The sequence below is a fragment of the Falco rusticolus genome, chromosome 7, assembly GCF_015220075.1.
Source record: "Falco rusticolus isolate bFalRus1 chromosome 7, bFalRus1.pri, whole genome shotgun sequence".
In the NCBI taxonomy this organism is placed as follows: Eukaryota; Metazoa; Chordata; class Aves; order Falconiformes; family Falconidae; genus Falco; species Falco rusticolus.
The window spans coordinates 7264131-7286803 of NC_051193.1; the positions used below are offsets into that span (position 1 = coordinate 7264131).

Here is a 22673-nt window from a genome sequence, read left to right on the forward strand (position 1 = left end):
AAGATTTATTGCTTTCTTTGTATAACTGCTAGAAAACCATTAGCAAGATACACATGGCAATACAAACAATACAGTCTGTGTTTTCTTCATTTTGATTGGCACCACAACCAGTATCAAACATCCAGGTCTTGGAATACTAAGGTTGAGAACACAGCCGGGTTGTCTTTAGTGTAATAGTTTAGTTAGCACAGTGAATTTAATTCAAAAGTAAGAAATTTGGCGAACATAAGATCTCTTTAGAGCACTGTAATTATAGCTGTAGAGAAATACAAAAGCAAGAGCAGCAAGCTACTACTGAAAACCACTAAAATAAAAAAATGCAAATATAACTGAAGTCTAAAGGGCATGGCAGAAAAAAAGTTAAATGCCTGGTAAGAATTTACACGACTTGACAATTAGAAAGCAACTAAGAAAATTACAACCTTTGCTCTTCCAGAACCACTTTTGAAAAAGGAGTCAAAATACAAAATTGTTTTTGAATAACTGTGAAACTAAAACCAGAATACTATTTTTCAACAAAGGCATGATACTGCACTTACCAACTGGACTGGTACCAGCTCCATTTGGCACTGTGAGGTCAGTTGTCCCCAGCATTCCACCTAATAAAAGCAAGCCACAGCATTAAACTAACTTGCTCTCCCCCCTTACAGGATCATTATCATTTTGTACTTAAGCCATTAAAAAACAGAAAATGCACTGATACCATTAAGAACTTGTTACTTGGGGTTTTTTTGTTTGTGGGGTTTTTAATTAAAAAAAAAAAAAGAGAATATAAAAAGAAAGCATAACAGTACTGAAATCTTACCTGCATTGCCAGTACTTGGTGGTCTCTGAGGGGCCCCAGGTGATACGTTCCGATGCAGGGTGGTCTGAGGTGGGGAGAGCATGGTCGTGTCCGTTAATGATGAACTGGCTGCCAGTGATGGGGATACGAGGGAACTCCCTGGGTTACTGTAGGTTAGAGTGTTGGGATTGGACACCGGAACTGTAACCGACATCGAGAAGTTCTGAGCAGGCAAGCCAGGCTGGAGAAAAGAAGATGAGGAACACACACAAGACAACAACATTAGCATCAACTATGTTTGCAGTAGCAGCACATTATAAAAATACATATTAAAGTTTGCCAAGAATTACTCAGGTTAAAAAAAAAAAGTTAATTATGTTAGTTTTTAAACTCTATTAAGCATACAATTGTAAAACATGAATTTGTTGCAGAGTATCGTGTTTAACTCTTACACATCATATAAATACAGTTTCAATAGAATTAGTCATGAACTCCTAAAATACTGTAAGTTCAAATACAAAAATTTGAAGATATTCACATGAATTCACAAGCTCAGAAATACAGTTTTACCAGTTAATTTGGATTATTACAAAGCAATGACAAGCTAAACATGTCTACAAATCAATGAACTGTTGCACCCTCAAAATGTAAGCATGAACATGCACATATATAAAATAGTCAGTTATTACACAAAAAAGAAAGTTAGTATAACATTTTCTATTAACCTTGCCAAAATATTGCTGCTAATCTTTTTCAACAGACTAAAAAAGGTAAACAGATCTTTAGAAAATTAAGTTCAGTAATTGAATTTAAACATTTCAGTTGTCATTATTCTGAGCTATGTATAACCATCTTTCTTTTCTGCAAATTTCATTATTTTTTTTAAATTCTAATTTTTACAACATTATTTAAAAGGCAAGTATTTTTCTGAAGTATATACGTTTGTTATTGAACAGCTGTTTGAATCAAAAGCTCAGCTGCCTGCCCATCTATGGTACTCATTTGGTTATGACTAACTTCTTTGGCCTTTGTCTCATTCCTATCCTTTGACAGTGATGAATTTCTGAAACAAAAGGGACTATTTTGTTTCACAACTCTCGTAATTACTGAAAACAAAACAATGACAGGTACAATTTAAGGGTAAAAATTCAGTAGTATTTGTTGACAGAAGACAGAGATAATAGCTTTGATTTAGAGGTCAAATGCATATGACAAACATTCACGACCTTGCAAGTATACATAAAAAGAGGCACTTTTGTCACATGCAGCTTAATATTTACTTAGAATGATACTTGTGGACAACAATTTTGATTAATATTAGAAACATAACAATAACTGTGCTAATTAAAAGAGCAGAATACATTTTCTACAAGAAACAAAATCTCTTACTGGTGAGAGCCAACAACAGTGTCCCTACTGAAGCATTCTAAGAATAATTACCAATTTTTGGCACAGGCAGAAGGAAAAAGTAATGAAGCATAGCAACATAATGCTAGCAAATCATTCACAGTATCTATCTAATGACAAGTTGTACTGGTATTTGTTTTCACGGGAAACTACTTCAAGAAGCTATTAAATATCTACAAAAAAAAAAAAAGGTTTTTAAACAGCATGCTGTCAAGTAATTCAAACTAAACTGGAAATACCTGCAGTATGCTTTAAAACAATGCCAGAAGCTAACAGTTGGAACATTTTTTCTGTAGGTTTCTCAATATAGAACTAATAAATGACAGCTTCCCCCCACACCTTACAATAAATGCTGCCTCTGCCCATCTATGGTACTCATTTGGTTATGACTGAATTCCTCACGCTTTGCCTCATTCCTATCCTTTGACAGTAACGAGTGCACTAGCGCAAAAGAAACTATGTTCATATACAGACCCAGAAGTACTGGAAATATAACCATAACAGGTCCAATTTAAGCTATAATTACAGAACGAAAAAGCAAAAAAAATTATGTGTGGTCTCTCTTATTTACACTGATGTTGGCACAGACAATTTAGGCTGTTCATGAAGTCCACAGAAAATCAAGGCAGAGCAATTCAGCTGTAACTACTGAGAGATGAAGCCTGAAGATGTCTCAACACAGAAATGTTGGGTATCAAAAGCTTCAAAGCAAAGCAAGAACAAAAGATATTGGCTTCATTCAAGCATAAAGAACTTGCTAAAACAAGTGATGCTGGGTGTCATTCGCTGTTAAATCCCCGGAGATGGCCTTACTGCTCTGAACAATGACATAATTTCTAGCATAAGCAAGTCATTCGGGGACGCAGTACTCGATTGCCCCAGGGTCTGTGCCGATTAACCTAGCCAGTCCATTTACTTTAATTGCTACAAGATTTGCAGTGTTAAAAATTCAAAGGCTGTGGTAGAGACCTGTATTAGTTTTCTTTGAAAATACTTCCCCTGCAATACTCAACACTAATTGGGTTTTGTAGATGGGAATTAAATGTCATCATGTACACCTCTGTGAAAACCATGCAAAATCTGCTCTGCTGTTATCCCCAAACTTCTTGGGTTCTGGAGCCAAGTGACTTAATGGCTGCAAATGGGTTAGGCACTTGGGATCTTTTCAAAGATATTTCAGTGTCCAAGGAAGTATCTGTTAGAATTTCAACAGGAGTAAGACACCAATCTTTTCAGGCTCCCATTGTGCACCAGTCTTTATCTTTAAATATCTAAATAGCTTTCTAAATCCAGCCTTCAGCAAAATAAATTCCATTGATTTGTTGACAAAATTAATCCAATTCTATCTGCCTGCTTGTAATGTACTGTAAAACTTATGTTGATCACAGACAGATAAAGAGCTACAAGATTTAAATAAACTATCCTACATCCCACAACAAAAATCTGTCTTTATAAAAATATATCAGGTAGGATTAGGCAATGCAGTTAGGCTCCTGAAATTCAGAAACGTTACCTCATGTTCACAAGTTATGAACAACTGTGAGTGCAAACCAGAAGCTAGAGATAAATCTTCTTATTCTTTAAGATAAAATGTATTTTAACAAGATCAAGTATCAGCATCTCGTTTTCCCTCAAAACTCCATATTCCCTTCTCAAACCGTCACATCCTCTAGTTTTTTCAGTGGTTTTCAGTGGTAAGCAAACACCATGAAAATTCTCATGCATGTAATAGAAGCACAAACCATACTTTAGTACTCACTGCGATTTTATGATTCCGCATCATATTATCAAACTCTTCATTAATTTTTTTATATTTTTCTTCTGTATGTGGCGTGAGCACATATGAAGTGTCAGGGTCCGGGCTGTCGCACCCTCTGTGTTCCTTCTTGTTCAGAGCCTAAATAATGAAGTTAATAAAAAGGATCAACAAATAAAAAGTAGAGATAAAATAAAAGTACTTACAGGGCCTCGCTTGAAAATAAAATCACTATCTTCATTTAGTTTGCTGAATCTGTCCTCCGATAGTGGACTGTGCTCAAAGTAATCGTCAGCATCAGGGCTCTCACAACCATTAAGGCCTTTCTTTCTTAAGGTCTGAAATACAATTGGAAAATTCACATACAAATCATACTAACTTGCCAAGAAGTTCTGTATACTACTGAATCATTCAGAGCCACTGAAACTACATGAAACTTTCACAGACAAAACTCACTGTTCAACAGACAGGCTTAGTCTTTCAAAATAGTGGCATAGTACACAAAGAGAAACGGTTCATTCAGAGGCACAGACTCTCCCAGGTGCCATCTCATGGGTAACTTTAACCTACAACTACTTCATCTCTCCAGTGTCCCATGCAAAACCATTTTCAGACACTGGCTGATGGAGTAAAGTCACCTGATACACAAGGAACATTAAAGCCTATGGCAAAAGAGTTAATGTCATCACTGGTAATTAAAGGCCAATTTAAAAAATCAATTTATTAAAGATCCAATAATGTTCAGGTTTTAAAGAACACAGTTAAACTCTGAGAAACACAGTAGCTAAAATTTTAGATCAACTCCAATAACTGCAGTACATTAATATATGTAACACGGTCTCAGTAGTTTGTAAAGGCAGGATTTTCCTGCGCTTCTGTCATCCTGTATGATAACAAGAACTGCAAAAACGTATAAAAAGGAATTACATAATCCCTCTCTAAAATGCCTTAGTTTGCTAAATATAAGTTTTTTTCAGACTCCTTCAGACTAACTTGAGGCAACTGCTTTATTGGAGTTCCTGTTTTCTGATAGAGAACTCACATCAACATCCCCTGGAAAAAAAAACCTCAACCTTGTCTACAACCTAGGCATTACCCATAAGCTACTGAAAGACAGGATATGAAACTGCAGGTCTCGGGACCAGATTTAAAAGGATATTTGTATTCCTTGTTGGTTTCCCTTTTTCATCCTGTTACACAATCCAAAATCTTTCTTTGCAAGTTCTCATTTATAACAGAACAAGATTAAAAATATTACCCATGGAAAAATCTTCAGTGTTTCGAAAGTTTCAAAACGAAAGCAATATAAATTTTTAAACAGGTACACATTAGCAGTACATAAGGCAGCAGCAGGACTATACAGGCATGAGAGGGGTTGTGTGTTTTGGGTTTTTTTGTGAGGAATTATCTACATTCTGTAATTTTTACACTAAAACCCCTAGAGATTTGAAATCTGCAAGATGACTTTTCTGCACCATCAAGAAATTTCATTTGTTCTACAGAAACTACATTTCCATAACACACTGAATTTCTGATTAAAAAACCCAAACATTTTAGTTTATAGTATTCGGCATTTTTTCTTAAAGCGCTGTCTACTAATTTTCAGCACAATAAAAAGTACACAAGACTTTCCCACTATTCATATACATGAAAAATACTGCCTGCTTCTACTTCAGTTTTAAAGCAGTACTTTGCAAATTCAATTACGCCATCTGAAATTCTTCAATATCACAGATCACCATAAGCTATAATTCCTTCTCAAGTTTCTTGGCTTGCTCCGTGGATCCCACACAGTATCTGGAACTCCCACAAAAATGTAATCACTAAATCAGCATATGGGGAAAACAGGTGTAGCTCCCTCTAACACCTGTCACGGCACTGATCCTGCTCCTCGAACCAATCAGCTGGACACGTATATGGACTTGGCCATACAAGGGCCGGCTGCTCGGCCTCTCAAGGTCGGAGCCTGTTATCCCTCTCCCAGCCCTTCCCAACAAGTCAGCCTGCCAGTCTTCTACACTTTGATATCAGTAGGAAAAATGTTAACACTGTATAATCTGGATTACACTTAACCCCTGCAACCCACGGAATTCTGGAAATAGAATCCAAATATGTCTTTATATGGTGCCCAGTGTCAACAAGCACGCGCAGTGCCCAAGACGTAATTAGACACTGCATTTAGATACTATAAAGAAATATCTTGCAAGAAATACACATACTGCCTAGTTCACCTCCTTTGATAAACACATTAGAGCAATTTTTATTGCAGCGTGAGAGTTTCATTAGCGCTCCTCCTTTCAACATTCTAAAACGATCAAATGAAAGCTTTTAAGCATAATGCTGCCGATTCATCCTCCCGGATCTCTCTGAAAATTAGACTCCAAAGTTCTAATATAAAGGAAGAGATTTAGTTAAACAAAAATGCATCCTTCCTCTTGGCAACTGGTATTTTTTGTTTGGTTTTGCTAACAATGGGGTTAACTCTGCTTTGACTCATGAGGAAGGAAAATGCCTCAGTATCTCCTGTTTCAGATTCTGGAAACCTTCACTCCAGATGGGGTTCCTGTCATTGTGGAAGGATTTAAGCCACGGTTCACTGCTACAGATAATAAGTCTGGGTCTGATATCCAAAGCTCTGTCTCCTTATCACTAAAACATGAACTGTCACTTTGAGGACCTAACCATAAAAAGACTGCCAACTTTATCATTGCCCAGTAACATAATAGTAAAACATTTCTGCTCCATGGCTCGTACTAACAAGGGAATGCTGTAATCTGTTCACACAGCCAGGCGAAGCCTACGCGAAACAGCCCAGCCTCAGCTTTCTCACAGGCTACAGAGCAAGACATGATAACAGGCTCTTGCTCACGGGAAAACAAGGAAGGCCATGACTGCTGGGAATCACTCTGTGGGGATGCAGGAAAGCCAGACTCCATAAACAAGTGCTGACTCCGCCTTCGACATTCTCTATAACTAAAATTTGTTATTTCTCTGATTAACGTAAATAACTTGCCACTTTGAGCTATTTCCAAGATATCACGGAGACTGCAATTTTATTAACTCTGAAGACTGGAGTGGGGGTTGTGGGGGGAGCGTTAACAGAAAAAAAAAGCCAGATCATTTAAGGAAATGTGCAGCCTTTTGAGTTAAACTGTATTACTTTCCACTTCCTCTAAGACTTGGCCAAAATCACTGGAAATTGTTCCAATATGTTTGCCAACGCACTGTATTGTGCCTTCAGTAACTGAGATTGTGTCACTTTGATATTAAGACTGGATTAACTCACCGATGAGGGAAAAGTACTGATTTTTGTCAGAAAATAATGCAAAGGAAAAAAATGAGGAACCTAGATAGGTATGATTTTTTTTGGTTTTTTTTAAAGAATGAAGCAAACACAACAATATAGTTCTGTGATACACAGAGTTACTATTACAAGTGTTTCAGACAGCTGTGGTCATCTTGATATTGCAGAACGACCCAGAAGTTTTAAACTGCTTTTGTTCCATGGTATAAAACTGAAATATGCAAATATTAAAACTATTAGATAAATATTATTTTATTTTTAAAAAATTAAATGGCAGAGTTTAGAAAACAGCTGGACTAACTATGACAGGTTTAAGTATTAAATTCAAGCACATGGTGAAAGAGCCCCAATATTTTTCTGAACTCGCCCACACATCTGCAAACTACTTTTTGAATTGCACTGCATTTTGCTAATTTAAGAAAAGAATCATGCGTTGGCAGGAAGCATCTAAGAAACAGAAGAAGGGCTGCTTGGAAAATAACAAAAAAATTAGCTTCTCGCTACAGTTCAACATAAAATTTTACTGAAACCAATAATACAGATACCAAAGAGTATAAAAATACAATAAAGTTATTTATTGTATGATCCATAAGGAAACAAAGACGATATTCAACCACCACAGTGTAATTATCTTAGCATAAGCTTCCTTCCACAAAATCCAACGGAGAAACATGAAATGCAGGAGCTTTAAGCCTGCTGAGTCTCCACAGCATGAAATCAAGTCACCACCTTCTCCACGGCTCCTTCCAGCCCAGCTGCACACAGCTTCTCTCACACAAAAACTTAAACTGGCTCAATCGACCGGTCAGCAGCAGTTCTGGAAACCAGAAACTCTGAACTAATAAACACAGATTACTGCTACCAGAGATGAAGTTAAGTGACAACCCCCAACTGTCCTCCTCCCCATGAAAGACCCTGGGGTTTATATCCAACTCTGAAAGGACATGTTGCTAATGGTTAAAACAGCACAATCGGCATGTTTTGTGCTCCGATTGAGTGAGTGTGGTTAAAAAGCCAAGACTTCTGATATTAGTGATCTGAGCTCCTTGCCAGCTTTGGCAAAACCATAGAGACCTTGATTATATTCATCGCCACCTCAGGAAATAATATTTTTCTGCCTTAAAACAAAAAAGTAGGATGATCTCATACATGAAGTATTATGTAGTGCAAAAAAAGTGTCAGTTCATTTATAACATTTTCAGTGTTAGGTTTCTTGTAATATTACACAAAAAGGAAATGGTTGTTGCTATCAATGCTACTATGTATCATGTTAACAGCTCTATTTTTTGCACTTACTATTGGAGCCGGCCAAACAGGACTTTTGTTGTGTGTTTCACTCCAAATCACCAGGAAAAACATTTCCAAAATTTGACTAAGATTGAAATGAAAAGTGATTTCCCTTGGAAAAACAAACCTTTGACTTAAAGCCTGTGTCTAGTTCTGCTGTTTCTGCTGTTGCAGTCAGAGCACAGAAAAGCTGTGAAGCAGCCCAAATTTGGAGTAAATACTTTCTAAAAAATTGTGATTTCATTAAGTGTAAGTATTCCTCAGGCTTGAAGTAATGGAAAGGCTGCACCAGTACTGCCAAATATTACTGTTTCTCCAGTAGGCACGTACAGCATGGTTATCAAAAGGATAACCCATTAAACTGTTCCTGATGCTGGAGAGAGCTGCCATGCAATAGCGGACCCTGAGAGGACTCTAGTGCCACTTGCATCAAATTCCAAAGGCTCCTCACCCACAAACACAGCTGCCAAGCACTCACGCAGCTCTGTGCAGGACAGGACTAAACATCACATGGTCATCTGCGATGGGAACAGCGATAAGATCACTGAGGCAAAAGATTGTGAAGTTGCAGTCACACCAATAAAATGCAAAAGCCAGTAGCATTAGCCCAGGCTGCAACAGTGCCTTTCCTATCAGTGTTCAGGAACAAAGAAAACGAACTCCTAAAATAGAGATCCCAGGATAACCACGAGCTATTTAGTGGTACCCACAGCCTTCAGGATCAGTCTCACATTCCATCTCTGTAGATGATTAGAGAGATCTGTGCTTTAAGGTTATTTCTCCATGCTTTAAGGGAACGGCTGAAATCTCTGTGGGAGCAGTTTGACAAGCTGACTGACAGTAACAACTTACTGCCACAGAAAGTGCAGGATCCTAGAGACCATCCCTACGCCAACTCTGATGTTTGCTCCAGCCTGAAATAAGTAATTTTTCTTTTCACTAAAATGACAGAAAATTCTCCTTGACCATTCTTTATTTAACTTATTTTTGCTGGGTTTGTTTTCAGTTGTAGCAGGAATAACATGGTTTTCCAATCTATAGGCTGAGCACCATAGGCAGATACGAAGTAGGCAGAAGGAATGGTCTGGTCCTTTCTGACAGCAGCAAACCATTGCCTCAGCCACCACTGATAATCACATCCTACTTTAAAAGTCACACCTGTTTTCTGAGATAGTCACAAACCAAAGGACAAATACAGTAGTCACAGCACTGGACTCCCACCCAGTTTTTTCATTCTTATAACGTGAAACATCAGTGAGAGAAAACACGGCATATTCCTTTAATGCAGTTCAGCTCCCCTCCCACAGTGGAGAAAAGAGTTCAGCTGGCAAGAACTGCATGGATCACTACAGACTTTACATACAGCAAAAAGTCATGCTGAAAGCATGACAACTGCTTTATTATTTGCTTCCTGTTATACTATTGCCAAGAAGTTGAGCCCAAAATCAGACTGGATTTTTCTTCTTTTATAACACAATATACTTCACTTTGATCACCCTGAACAATACTATGGTGTACCATCCTTTACATACAGTAATTTCTCCGCTATTATATATAAAACATATTCAAGTATCCAAGGAGTATTCTTAGTCACTGAAAGTTGTGTATAGTTTCTGTGCTTCCTGCAGGTCAGTTTGGCTTCTGAAGCACGTAATTTCTTTTCTCTAAAGTAGCAACATAGTTCTGCAAAGTCAGACCTCGACTCTGCACTGCTCGATATACAAATTTTAGCACTGTCTAAAATACAAGCAGGACTGAATCCTACGTGCAGCATAGACATCAAAAGGGAACAGCCAAAGAAAAAACGTATAATTCAATTCAGTAACAGTGGTTTGTGTCTGAAGCTCATCAATATCATTTCTGTAGGCTTCAATTTCTTTTTCCATAGTTAGATGTACTGGATTAATCTATGTAATGTTTACAAATTTTCCTTAGGCTCTATTAATATTCTCAACTTCAACCACTGAAGCATCTGCAAATTTCATTATGAAGCTGTTTTCCTTTCCTTTAAGTTAGGAAGTTACTTAAGTTTAGCCCTAATACTAATCCTTTCAGTACCCCTGACACACTTTCAATTATATTTTGCTATGCTATCAGTTAGAATTTCACGTTCTAAATATAGCCACAAATACATACATCCCAAAACAGCCCAAAGCATAGTGGTGCCCAGCTTTCAAAACTTCAGTTGAAATGCACAGGAGGTCAAATTAGATTATGACAGACATTTCCACGAGCTAAGCAATTTGGAGAGCTAACCTCCTTACAAACAAGACTTCACCAATCTTTCTGATAGGCTCCCCAACCAAAATAATGTGTACTAAGTCAAATCTGAAAAATTCACATACTCTACTTTTAGCTTACTTCAATAGTATTTTCCATTCTTGTGCTCTATTAGTAGTGGCATTTCAAAAGTAAGCAACTGAAATTATGCAAAAATATCTAGACATCAAAAACCCTACAGTAAACCAAAGTACAGTAACAGAAGTTTGCTACAATGACAAGATTTTTTGGCCAAAGGGTTTTACAAACAAAAAAACTGTAGGCCTGCCTAGCATTAGCCCATAAAATAAAAGGAAGAGCCCTTCCAAGTAATGCTCTGCCATGTTCAGTTTTAGGCAAAAGTATTCATCATTTACAGATGAAAAATGTTCATGATCTGAAGTTTTATCAGTGTCCCTGTTATATACCACTCTAAGAAAAGACAGTCTTGTTGCAAATGTTGGAGCACTTCCAGTATCTGGCAAATTTTAACATGTATCCCTGGCTTGCATGAAAGCTAGCTGTCAAATTCCTCCAAGATATGATAAAGATGGCACTCAGGATTCAAACTCTCGTTTATATAAAATAACACATACAAAAGGTTTTTAGACATGATATGGTATGAAGCTTAAATCCTAGCTTGAACCATCTTTGCTGTGAAACATTATTTTAAATAGGTAAACCACAAGCAATTACTAAAGAATAACAGTTTTATGGGCTATAAAATCCACTCCTCTTTTTACCCCCTGAATATTACACAATGCACCGGACTAGAAGGTATAGGCAGGGAATTTACTTGTAATTTTAGAGAAACACTATCTGTAAACTGTAGACTTTACAATGCAGTTGCTGACCTACCAACAAGCTGGATTGCTCATTCCTAAATGAACTTCTTGAGACTTAAAATTATTACTAATCCATGAGCACTGATACTACTGTTTCTACAGTGAAAGCTAAGTCAAGCTCTCAAAATATGATATTTGATGCATTGATTTTTGTTTTACTTTCTATACAACTTACTAGATCATTAAATTTTCTATCGCTGAGCAGGTTTTCATTTTACATGTTTTACAGAAAAGTACCATCAACTAGATTTTTCCAGAGAGAGTACTGAATTGCTAGTCTAAGTTGATCTTAATCTTTTTATTAAAAACAAAAGACAAAGTAGATCAGTGTTCATCTTCAAGAAGAAGAAACTATTCCTTAACATCAAATACTATATATTTTATAGTCCTTTCAGGAAAAGCAGTCTGCAACAAACAAATTTAATGGTAAAACCAAGCAAAACAGTTCTATGTTAAAATGTTCAAAACCATATTTTATGGTACATAAATACTTTTTTCAATCCTTACTCAAGTGACAACACACATATGTACATACACATCCTCCCATATATATCTCTTCACATACTTGCAATAGTTAAAAATATAAATCAGCAACAGCAGTAGTCAACTGAATGCCTCCTTTCAGCAACAGTATACTGCAGATAAGCCATATGGAACATGAAAAGTTTCCAAGCATAGCAACCCATCTGCATAATATCCTTCATAATCGTTTAGAACTTCTGTAGTAAAAATATTATCTCCTACTCATAGTTTGGCAAGAAAAAAATTCTAAACTCCAATTACCATTCAATGATATAAAAAGAATGGGTTTCTTTTGGTCTACCTGCATATACAGTATCGCTATTTCAGACATTTCTCATCCTGAATTTCTCCTTACAGACTGAAAATTAGAAAGGATAACAGAAACTATTTCAAAAGTCTTGGTATTCAAGATAACTTGAAACACCAGCTGAGGTATGTACAACGGGAGGCAGTGAGCCCCTCCAGAAATAAAAAGTAGGGTACAAGCAGACACATCACTATTTTTACTGAACTAAAATAATTAGAATGTAGAACTTCAAGACACAAAGCAGTAATAAGTATGTCACAACCCATGTTTTGAATACTGAACTTCTCAGTTAGGTGTTGAAGGAATACACTTAATATGGTTTTCCTTGCATAACCCTCACTTAAGAGCAAGTCATTCTAAAGCCAAAGCACTTCTTTGAAGACTGTCCTTACCTAACCTGAAAAGGGGGTGGGAAATCAAAGGTGGGATCTAGAGAGTTAGAAAGACTATATGGGAATCAGGGACAGTGAAATATGAGTAAGCTTTAGTCTTATCATGTGTAATTCATGTCAACATTGGACAAAGGCTGGGTCTGGCATGCTTGATTTTTTTCTTTCTAACTAGTCACTACGCTCAGCAAGTACTGAACAGTAAGTTAATGCAAAAACGAGCAGGGCTTTAAATGGCATTAGTTTGTTACAGTTAGAAGAGCTTCCAGTAGGACAACGTGTAAGAGCTTTGATCTAGAAAAAAAATCTTTACAATATTCCCAATGAATCTGGGAGGTTTTAATTAAAAATATATTATTCACTTCCTACTGAAAGTAACAGATAAATAATTCCAGTAAAACAGCATTTAAATATTAATATTCACACTACTGTTAATTTAACTAAGTTAACTAGCATTCCATAGCTACACTACGAATTACAGAAGCTCCCACATGAAATATTACATCACTGATATGACATTAACAAGATCTAATAACTATCACTGGTAACTCACAAAAAGACATTAATGCTATATGGGTATTGATTTATAAATATTATGAAGAACAAGAATGATGTGATATTATAACGACTGTTAGGAGATTCATAGGTCTGTACCACAAGAACTATCACCATAAATGCTTTCTTCAGTCAGGTGATAAAACAGTTACTATGCCAAAACATACCAGGTGAAAGGATCAACATGAAGTCTTTTGTTCACGTGACTGTTGAGAATGTTACTGCCTAGATGGGCCACACTACTTGCAGTAGAACACTGGCAACGAACAAACCACAATCTCCATTTTATGATCAGAAGCATCTCATGTAACCAAGATGTGGGTGTGATGACTGGGAAGTATTATGAGGATCTAGACCATTTTTTCTTGGAGGCTAGAGACTCCCCCAGACCTTTTCTGCTGAAGCACCATCAGTTTAAGGCCCAAACAAGAAGATTATTCAAAAGCAAAGTATTTAAAACCTTCTCAACAGAGACACAGCATGTAAACACGCTGAGGTCCAAAAGGCAAGCAAGAGTGAAGCATCCTATAGATTACACTCTCCCTCCTTTTTAAGTTTATGCTAAAACACTGGCTGGTGAACAGCAATGATCAAGAAGCTAGCACTTCTGCAGTCCCTTCTGCAAGATTGGCAGGGCTGACAGTTGAACCTACCAAACCCATAAGCTTGAAAGTCAAGAGCTGGGTTACATTAACTCTTCACTGAAATCAAGAGTATCATCAGAAAGAACAGTTATTCATCTTACTGTAGTTCCAGGAGACACATTGTTCTGGGGTCTATTCCTCCATGCACAGCTTGGGTAAAGTCACTCACTCTTGGTTAACAGATGCCACGGTCCTCGCTTTGAAATTGTGAAGTAAAAATACACTCTTCTAACTGTCAGTGCAGAATTTCAAAAGCATCGAATTCTGCAGCAACACAAGGGCTTCAGAATATGTGAGACCAGCACAGCTTGAAGAACTTGTTAATACGAGTAAATAATTATGTCTTTGTGTGACTGCCTGCATGAACTCCAGCATTAACAAGCAGTGAGCTGTTACAGATTTTCTTGCAGTCGATTTTCAGTTCTACTTAACAGAACATCTCCACAACAGCTAAATCCAAAACTGGATCTTTGACATGCATTTCGCAAGCAGTGGGTGTGAGAACTGGACTTTGTATGTCTGCCCTATGTATTTCAAAAATAAAAAAAATTCTCCAACCACACTGCAGAATCAGTTGGAAAAACATCACTCGCACCGCTGAGAAACAAATACAGGGTTTTGTAACAGAGGAGAATCACTGGTTTTATGTAGTTGACTGACAGCACCTATCACTAAAAACAGACTCCAAAGAAAATGAGAAGTATGTGTTATTCACCAAGAATACAAGCTATATGCAATATTAGAAAAAAAGCTTCCTTCATTAAGTTTTGATTCTTTGGAATGTGTTACCCAAGTCTGTACTAAAGACAAATATATAAACATGGAGCCTTAATCGCCCTTTGCTTCTAAAGAGGTTGGCAAGTAAGAGGTATAGGATATAGGAATCACTCCAACAAACCCTCATGAGCCAGAGTGCAAGATGGATCCTTGAAGAACTTCTCAAAACACTCATAGTTCCTCCACTTTCAAGTGGATCTTTATTTTACAAATGTCTAGAACGTTTGACACATTCTAGCTTCTACAGTTCAAAATTTATATTTTAATAAAGATTTGTGAGGAAAAATGGAGTAAATATACTACTATTATCAGCTAATTTGCAATGTAAACCAAAGTCAAGGGTAGTTTTCATAGGAAACACATGAGAAATACTTACAATAGCCGTAACCTAAAAAAATGACACAGATTCCACATAACAGAAAGTTTTACATTGTAAGACCTCATTCAAAAGCACAACAGCCTAAGTTTCCTATAATGAAATGAGCAAAAGCGAAAGTTTTCTTTATTCAAACCTCATCCTAGTAACTTAAACAGGTGCAATGAAAACAAGTTTTGCTCATATTGCTTCAGGCTGCCAGATAATTTGATTTATTCTAATTACATCTAGATACTGCACACTGCAAAGGAAAGCACAAAAATCACACAAACTAAAAGCAGTTAAGTAACTTGAATCCAAAATATTCATTATATTCATTAGCACTGTTAGCTATGTCCATCTTTAATGGTTAATATGTCTGGAGTTCAACGAGACAGAAAATTTTACATCATCCAAACTGAAATACTGACAGCCCATGTTACCGCTAGAAACTGAGGAAAGCAGCTTTCAATAGTACTGCTTGCTGGCTAGATGTAGCCTACACTTCAGGGTTACAATGACAGGCTTATACCACGGACTGGCAGGGCAGGACACTAGTCATGTCTGTCACATTCAGAACTGTTCCAAGAACTAAAGCACATCCCTGGGAACTTTACTGGTTAGGAGTACTCTGTAGCTGCACACACAGGTAGCGACGGGAACTGTATCAAGCGATGCTTTAAACTGTTCTAAAGAAAATAGTTATCTGTGCTCAGAAATATTGCTTCCTAAATGCCCCAAAAAGCACCACTCCAGCTCTGCTTAGAACTTACTTCTTCCAGACTATGACTTGTAACAATTCACTTACTAATAGCTACACCTATTTATTGTTATGTTGAGTTTCATGTCAAATTCAGAAAAAAAAGTTAACAGCATTTGATGGAAGCAAGTAGGAGGAGAAGGGAGAAAGTTTAGTATATTAGTTACGTTTTCTCATCAGGTAACTCTAAGAAGCTGGCGGAAAAGAGGGGAAGAAATGATCTCCCGTCCATGAACAGAATTTAAAACACTGGCCAAATATCTAGCTCACAGGACAATTAACCATTTAATTAAGACAACCAGGTCAAACCACTGACAGCTTGTAATGAGGCCTAGAAAGATGCAGCTATTTTCTTTTTACTAATGATATTTGGACCTACATCATTCATTCCCCTCTGAAGAGAGATTAACATAAATGGGGGGGGGGGGGGAATTCTTGAAGAGAAAAGCGTGCTGTTACGACCACCTCCAACTCTTGCTGTCTCTTCTAGATGAAACACGTAGTTATCCTGGCTCCTAAAGTACATCCATGTCACCTATTGCAGGGTTGCTTCTGCAGAGTTTTTGGTAGACAAGTACTGTACAAAGGCCCTCTACAAGTTTTTGACACAGATTTAAGATTCTGGTCCTCTCAGCAGCACAGCCTCCTGGAGAGCCATCTGATGTGATTTGAGATTCTACTGATGTACAGCCAAGTAAGCTGTCATTCATCAGTTAAGTGATGAGCTTTTTCTGTTAGTTTATTAAAAAAATTAGAACATCACAGCAAATTTGATTTCACACCTTTAAGATAATCTCACTAATGTAACTGTCATAGGACACAGAGCAATCTGAACTGGAGCTACATAAAATTACCAGTAGTAATACAACAGCTAAGCACAACCATTATTAGCAAGAGACTTCTGAAACTTTGTATATAAAAGATGCATTCTAGACAAACTTCAAATGAAGCATATGCATGCATATATATATGCACTTTAATTTGCTACTAAAGCTGGAATTCAAAAATTCAGAATACCAGTATAGCACAGTAAATTTGAAACATCAGCATTGTTTTAAGAGGTAGAAGAAATCTAGCATTCTTAACCCTTGTCAAACACTAAATTTAATCACTGGTTTAGATGAGGAAAGTGTAGCTTTATATTATTTGCAGGCAAGGCAAAGCTGTTTAGGAAAAAAAAAAAGTCTATTCTACTTCTGGCAGTTCTTTACATGTATCAGAAATAAAGGAACACAAAATGACAGTAACTAGGAAGAAAAACTTTTTTCTAGCACTGTCAGCTTTCTTCAAGTCACCCAACAATCTGTCATTAAAAAAAAAAAAAAAGACATATCAACATTAGTCACCAGTTTGCCCAAAGCAACTGCAGCACAGCCAAATAATTACAAGAGTATGCTAAAGTAGAACAATATTACCAAATGCAAGATACGGAAAAATTAATGGTAACAGTGAACAGCTCAAATAAAACAACTTCGGGGATAAAGTGCTAGACTTCATCTGACAAATTTTTTAACAAAAAAGGCAGGGAGAAGGGGAAGAGGCAGAGCCAGACACCGTGACTGGTAACTGTTCTGCACAGCACAAAATACACAGGTGTCTTCTGTCACTATATTCTAAATAAATATCTGGTACCTTGACCACATTTTGAACTTTTCAAGGAAGCCATTTCTTCCTGAACCCTGAGTGGGAAAAAGCATAACCTGCTTAGAAGCCCTGTTTATAGTACATACTTTACTAGAAAAAAATAGATTAAAGCTACTGTGCATGTATATACACACACATACATTTTTAGATATCCAAGTTTCTGATTAAACATATTCCAGACCATTAGAGTTTTTATGCATTTTCTCTCTTTTTAAGGTAAGCTAAAAGTGAGGTTTTAGTCCTTAACCATACATAAATCCTCCTCAATCACCTCCTTAAAATATCTCAAAGGCATTTGTGTGCCGTCTCAAATTATTTGAAACGTTATATGCAGTATAATTACATTTACATAATCATTTAGCAAATCAAGTCCAATAATGCCTACATTTTCTCAGCATCATGAGCAGATTGCAGATTACAAAGTCATTTCCTTACTTCACTGAAACCATTTTTAAGCTTCTTCCTTCTTTTAAATGTATACCGCTGATTTCCAGTGTGGTCCATGCTATTTGGAGACCAGCGCAACTGGTCCAAACAACAAAACCACATGACAATGCTATTCATAGTACTCACACATATTCTTTTATCAGCTCAAAGCTTTTTGCTTTTTTTTCTCTCTCCCCCCACCCCCACCCCCCCTAGCCCACAACTGGCAATTCTCCACCTATCAAATACGAAGGCAACACAACAGTAACTAACTGGCATTGTCAACCTTCCTACAGTCTCTAGTGTGTGTCTAACCATCAATATGCATGGTACCGCCTCTCAGTACTAACTCAGTTCTATAAAGCTGTGTTGATATTTCATGTAAATTTGGAGATTTTAGTCACCTACATTAAGCATCGGTTTTCATTTTCAACTGAAGCTGGTTGTAGAGCATTCTCTTCCTTTTTAAAAATATGTTTAAAAACTTACCATATAACTTCTCTTACAGAACATTTCAAAGAAATGTATTTCTGAAGGATGTGATCCGGTTTCCACCATCTTACTTTTTAACTTTCAACAGTAACATATGGAAGCCCAAATTGCTTGCCAAATGCGTATCTAGATCGGCTACACCAGGTATCCACCAAGGAAGGGAACAGGATCAATCAACTGAATGTCTTCCTCATCTGTGTACATCCATGTACAGAGACACAATTCCCAGATCTCCAATTTCATATGAAGTTCACTCAAATTCAAAAAAAGAAACTATGAACCAATTCAAATGCTACCAAAATACCGTAACATCCATGGTTAACAAACTACTGTACTGTATGACATATAAATAACAGTTCAAAATACACGTTGGTAATCCATAGCCTGGAAAAGCAGGAATGCTGGGGAGGTGGACAAAACTGGATAAAAAACAAAACCCAAAAGCTTTTGGTTTATAAACATAGTGTTTCAACACCAACTTTTCTGTTTATGTTCCCCACACTGTTACACTTTTCTCTTGGCGTATGCTCCATCTGGCTGTGGAGATGCATCTGCTTCTTTATGCTACAGGCTCTACATGTGCTGATGAGCTCTACATGCTTACTCAAAGCTATGATCTGACAATCGCATCTCTGATGCTATATATATGTCTATGACTAAAGAACACATATTGCTCCTGTAACAGCTCTTCATTAAAATTTTGTGAAAAGGCAGAGAAATAGAGTGCCCATTTGGTATTTTAATGCCACATGATGCACTGAATACAGCTTCTCTAAGACTAAACTTACTTATTTACACTACTGTAAACAGTAGCAGGTACATTTACCTGCTTTCTGTCTTGTTTCTGTCAAAACTATGACATGACCACCATCACACCAAGCCATCACAAACGTTACTTCCTATCAGAGTCAGCACTTCCCATGTTAAAGAGATTTAACACAAACATCTAAATCACTTGCTGTAACTTACATGAAGAAACAATTACGGTTATTCCAATGCACCAGTCTTTTTACAAGAACGAGTACGTTTACAGTAATTACACGATACAGTTTAGGAGAAAATACTTATATATATATACTTTTTAGTTACGATTTTTATTACAGATTATAGCAAATTTCAAGGACAGCTGTCAATATCTGGGATATAACCTAAGCATTATATGGCACATTACACTACACTGAAAACAGCATTAAACTATACAGCACAAAGAGGCTCATTAACTGACACCTCTGAAATTCTCATGGGCACAGATGCCAACTGGCAAAGTAGGTCACATTTTAGACAGGCTCCTAAAAAAATGAAATCACTTCAGTTTGATGAGGTGATATAATGGAACATGCACAACCCGCCCACGGCCAAGTGTAGGTAAAATAAACCCTGTTTTGCTGTACTCACTCAAGGAACACCAAACCGCAAAAAAGAGATTAAAAAAAAAAACAACAACAATAAAAAAAAAAATATCTGAGCTACACAGGCAAGAAGAGCCTGTCTTCAGCTGTTGACTCCCAGAAAAGGCGAGGCTGGAAGAGAGGGAACAACTAAACAACTGCTGCTTTCTGAGGCCCTCTTGAGGGACAGAAGGACCCAACATTGAAGTGTGACCTTGCAGATAATCTGTAATAATCTTAACACACCCTACACTAAAGAAGATTGAGTGTGACTGCATGTTCATTTCCTTCTTTTCCTTTCAATCAAAAAAGAATGAACACTCAATGTCTCAAACTGCCTTCTACACATTAAAACATTTTGTTGACCATATGGATACAGAATCCTGCTAAAACCTGAAATTCTTCCCACTTTACTCTGCAGAAGTACTCTACTTCTTTCCTCAGGAAAAATAATTACTTGCCAAGAATAATGTGTTACAGAAAAAAGTCCATGAATATTAAAGCATAAAATTCTGTAACACCTACGGCAAGTCCTTCAAATCATAGACAGTGCTTCAGTGTAACAACCTTCAACTGTGCCATTATGGCTTTGTAGAACTGAATACATGATCCTAATATTTCAAGAATTCAAAGCACACACTGAATGAGAGTTACACTTTATTCAATATCCCTACATGGCCCATCTAACCTATGCAAGACCACTAGCTTTCAACTCAACTATAAAAAAAACAAGACGATTTAAACCTGACTCTGCAACAGAACAAAACCTCTCTCATCTGACGTGAAAAGGACCATATTATCCAAGAGGAAAAAACATAAAAGAATCGTTTTGAATTATAATTTATATTTCTGAAATTGTATTAAGAGGTTATTTTGGAATTCTTTTTCCCTTTCATGAGGCTTAAAGGAAATATTACATCTTGAGTAAATGTCTTTTACTAAAAGGTCAGGAGATCAGCCATCATAAGCAAAATTTCACTGTCCTCACCAACATCACCTGTTTTCACCTTTCATATTTCAAAGGGATGCCGAAATTAATCTAAAAAAAAAACCCCATTAGACCAGTTGTGCCTGGTCCTGATCAGCAAGGAAGTTTTTTCACAGACTTATGTATTTCTGAAGATTTTTAAGCATTTCACACAATCATGTTTTACCCTATTTACCTCTTCTTTCCCAATGCTGTAAAACATATTCAGACAGCAAAAAAAGTCACACATCACAGAGGTTAAGCACCAGTGCAAAAATGCCACACAAATTATCCTTTAAAACTGCTTGCAGGCCAGCTATTGCAAGATCTTCTCCCTTAAAAGTACCAAATTTCAGGGAATGGACTGTCTCCAAGTATACTACTGATAGTTAGAAAACTAAAAACTTACGTTAAAATGAAATTCTGTAACTTCCAATTCCAGCTATTCAAAAGTCTATGATTCTGCCAAGATGGCCGAAAAACCATATTCCTTACACCCCTATCAGTTACTAGTTACCAAACAGCTATGAAAGAAAAAAAAAATGTTATGAGAAATACCCATAGCAAGAAATAGGTACAGAAGCCAACGATTTGATAGGTAACCTGTTTAGAAACTGAATGGAGGGGGGGGAAAAAAAAAAGAAGTGGGGGTACAAGGAAATATTAACAGAAATTGAAAAGAAAAAGGGACCACCAAAAACACATAGAAGAGACAAAAGAAATTAGAAAATAATAGGTACAGGACAGCAACAGAGCATTCACATTACAATAACATGTACAGTGAAAGACATAAGGGTAAGTATCAAAAAAATTCCTAGTATTCATTTAAGATGTCAGTGCTCTCCCTCCTACTATGTTTTCACACAAACGTTCCAGCAGCAACAGAAGATACCAAGCTCTGGGCATATAAAAGCAATTCCTATGCCAAAATTGAACAGGAGGCAACTATGAGGGGAAGATGTCTCATCGATTTCACTTAATCAGTTACAACATTGCCATCTATCCAGTACTGAAAATGAGTATCAGTAGATTTGTTTCTTCTCTTATACAGCTTCTGAACTGTGTAGAATTAGCTTTCCTTCTAGTACAGAACAACGCACACAACAACAAAAAACCCCCACAACCCTGCTGTCGAACATATCAGGACTACAGTGGATCAAGACTAGTCTCATGGTGAGCCTACATCACAATACCATTTGTCATATTCAAGGAGGCAAGTGAATTATTAAGATATATACATCAGCTATAACTCCATAAAATACAATTACATATACTAAATCAATTTAGAATAAGTTTGACAGATTTTCAGGTGGTGGGTTTTTTTGTAATGTTTGTTAAAACCATATTTCTACATAGGCACAATAAAGAGAAGCCATTTCATGCTGTTCTTTCAGAACATTTCCAAAAGGCTGGTGCTGTAACCTTACCTCTGTCACACCACAAGCATCCATCAACGGTGACATTACATGAAACAGTGAGCTTTTGGCAGCTTGCTACTGCTTCAATACAGGAGCCTTGCTCTCCCCATCTCGTCTCCCATGTTCCTCCCTACCTACGCTGTACCTGCCACTGCAGCTGCTCCAAAGCACAGCATATTCTCCACTGAACCTATTCAGCTCTGTTGTAAAGCAAAGTAGTAGATAGTTTTCCACTGAGTATGTTTTTCTAAATTAAAGACATAGTTTACTTATAATGGAAAGCAAACCATCCAATCCCAACCACGAATGATACCTCTTAATCGCCTGAAGAACAATAGCTAATATACTACACAGTTACCACACAGGTGGAGCAAATCTGAAGTGCAA

The 22673-nt window shown here is 36.9% G+C and overlaps 1 protein-coding gene across 8 annotated transcripts in view; it reads right to left on the minus strand.

Moving 5' to 3' along the window:
- MEF2A (myocyte enhancer factor 2A) overlaps positions 1-22673 on the minus strand; it is a 92832-nt gene that overhangs the window by 25125 nt on the left and 45034 nt on the right. For 3 of the 8 annotated variants that reach the window (XM_037395659.1, XM_037395663.1, XM_037395666.1), the window contains 3 exons: positions 3939-4088; positions 806-1025; positions 540-599 (listed from right to left, as the gene is read on the minus strand). In XM_037395659.1, coding sequence (XP_037251556.1) covers positions 540-599; positions 806-1025; positions 3939-4088 — 430 coding nt within the window. Of the gene's footprint in view, positions 1-539; positions 600-805; positions 1026-3938; positions 4089-4153; positions 4286-22673 lie in introns of all 8 variants that reach the window. The other 5 variants (XM_037395664.1, XM_037395660.1, XM_037395665.1 and 2 more) reach the window with 3 other exon arrangements.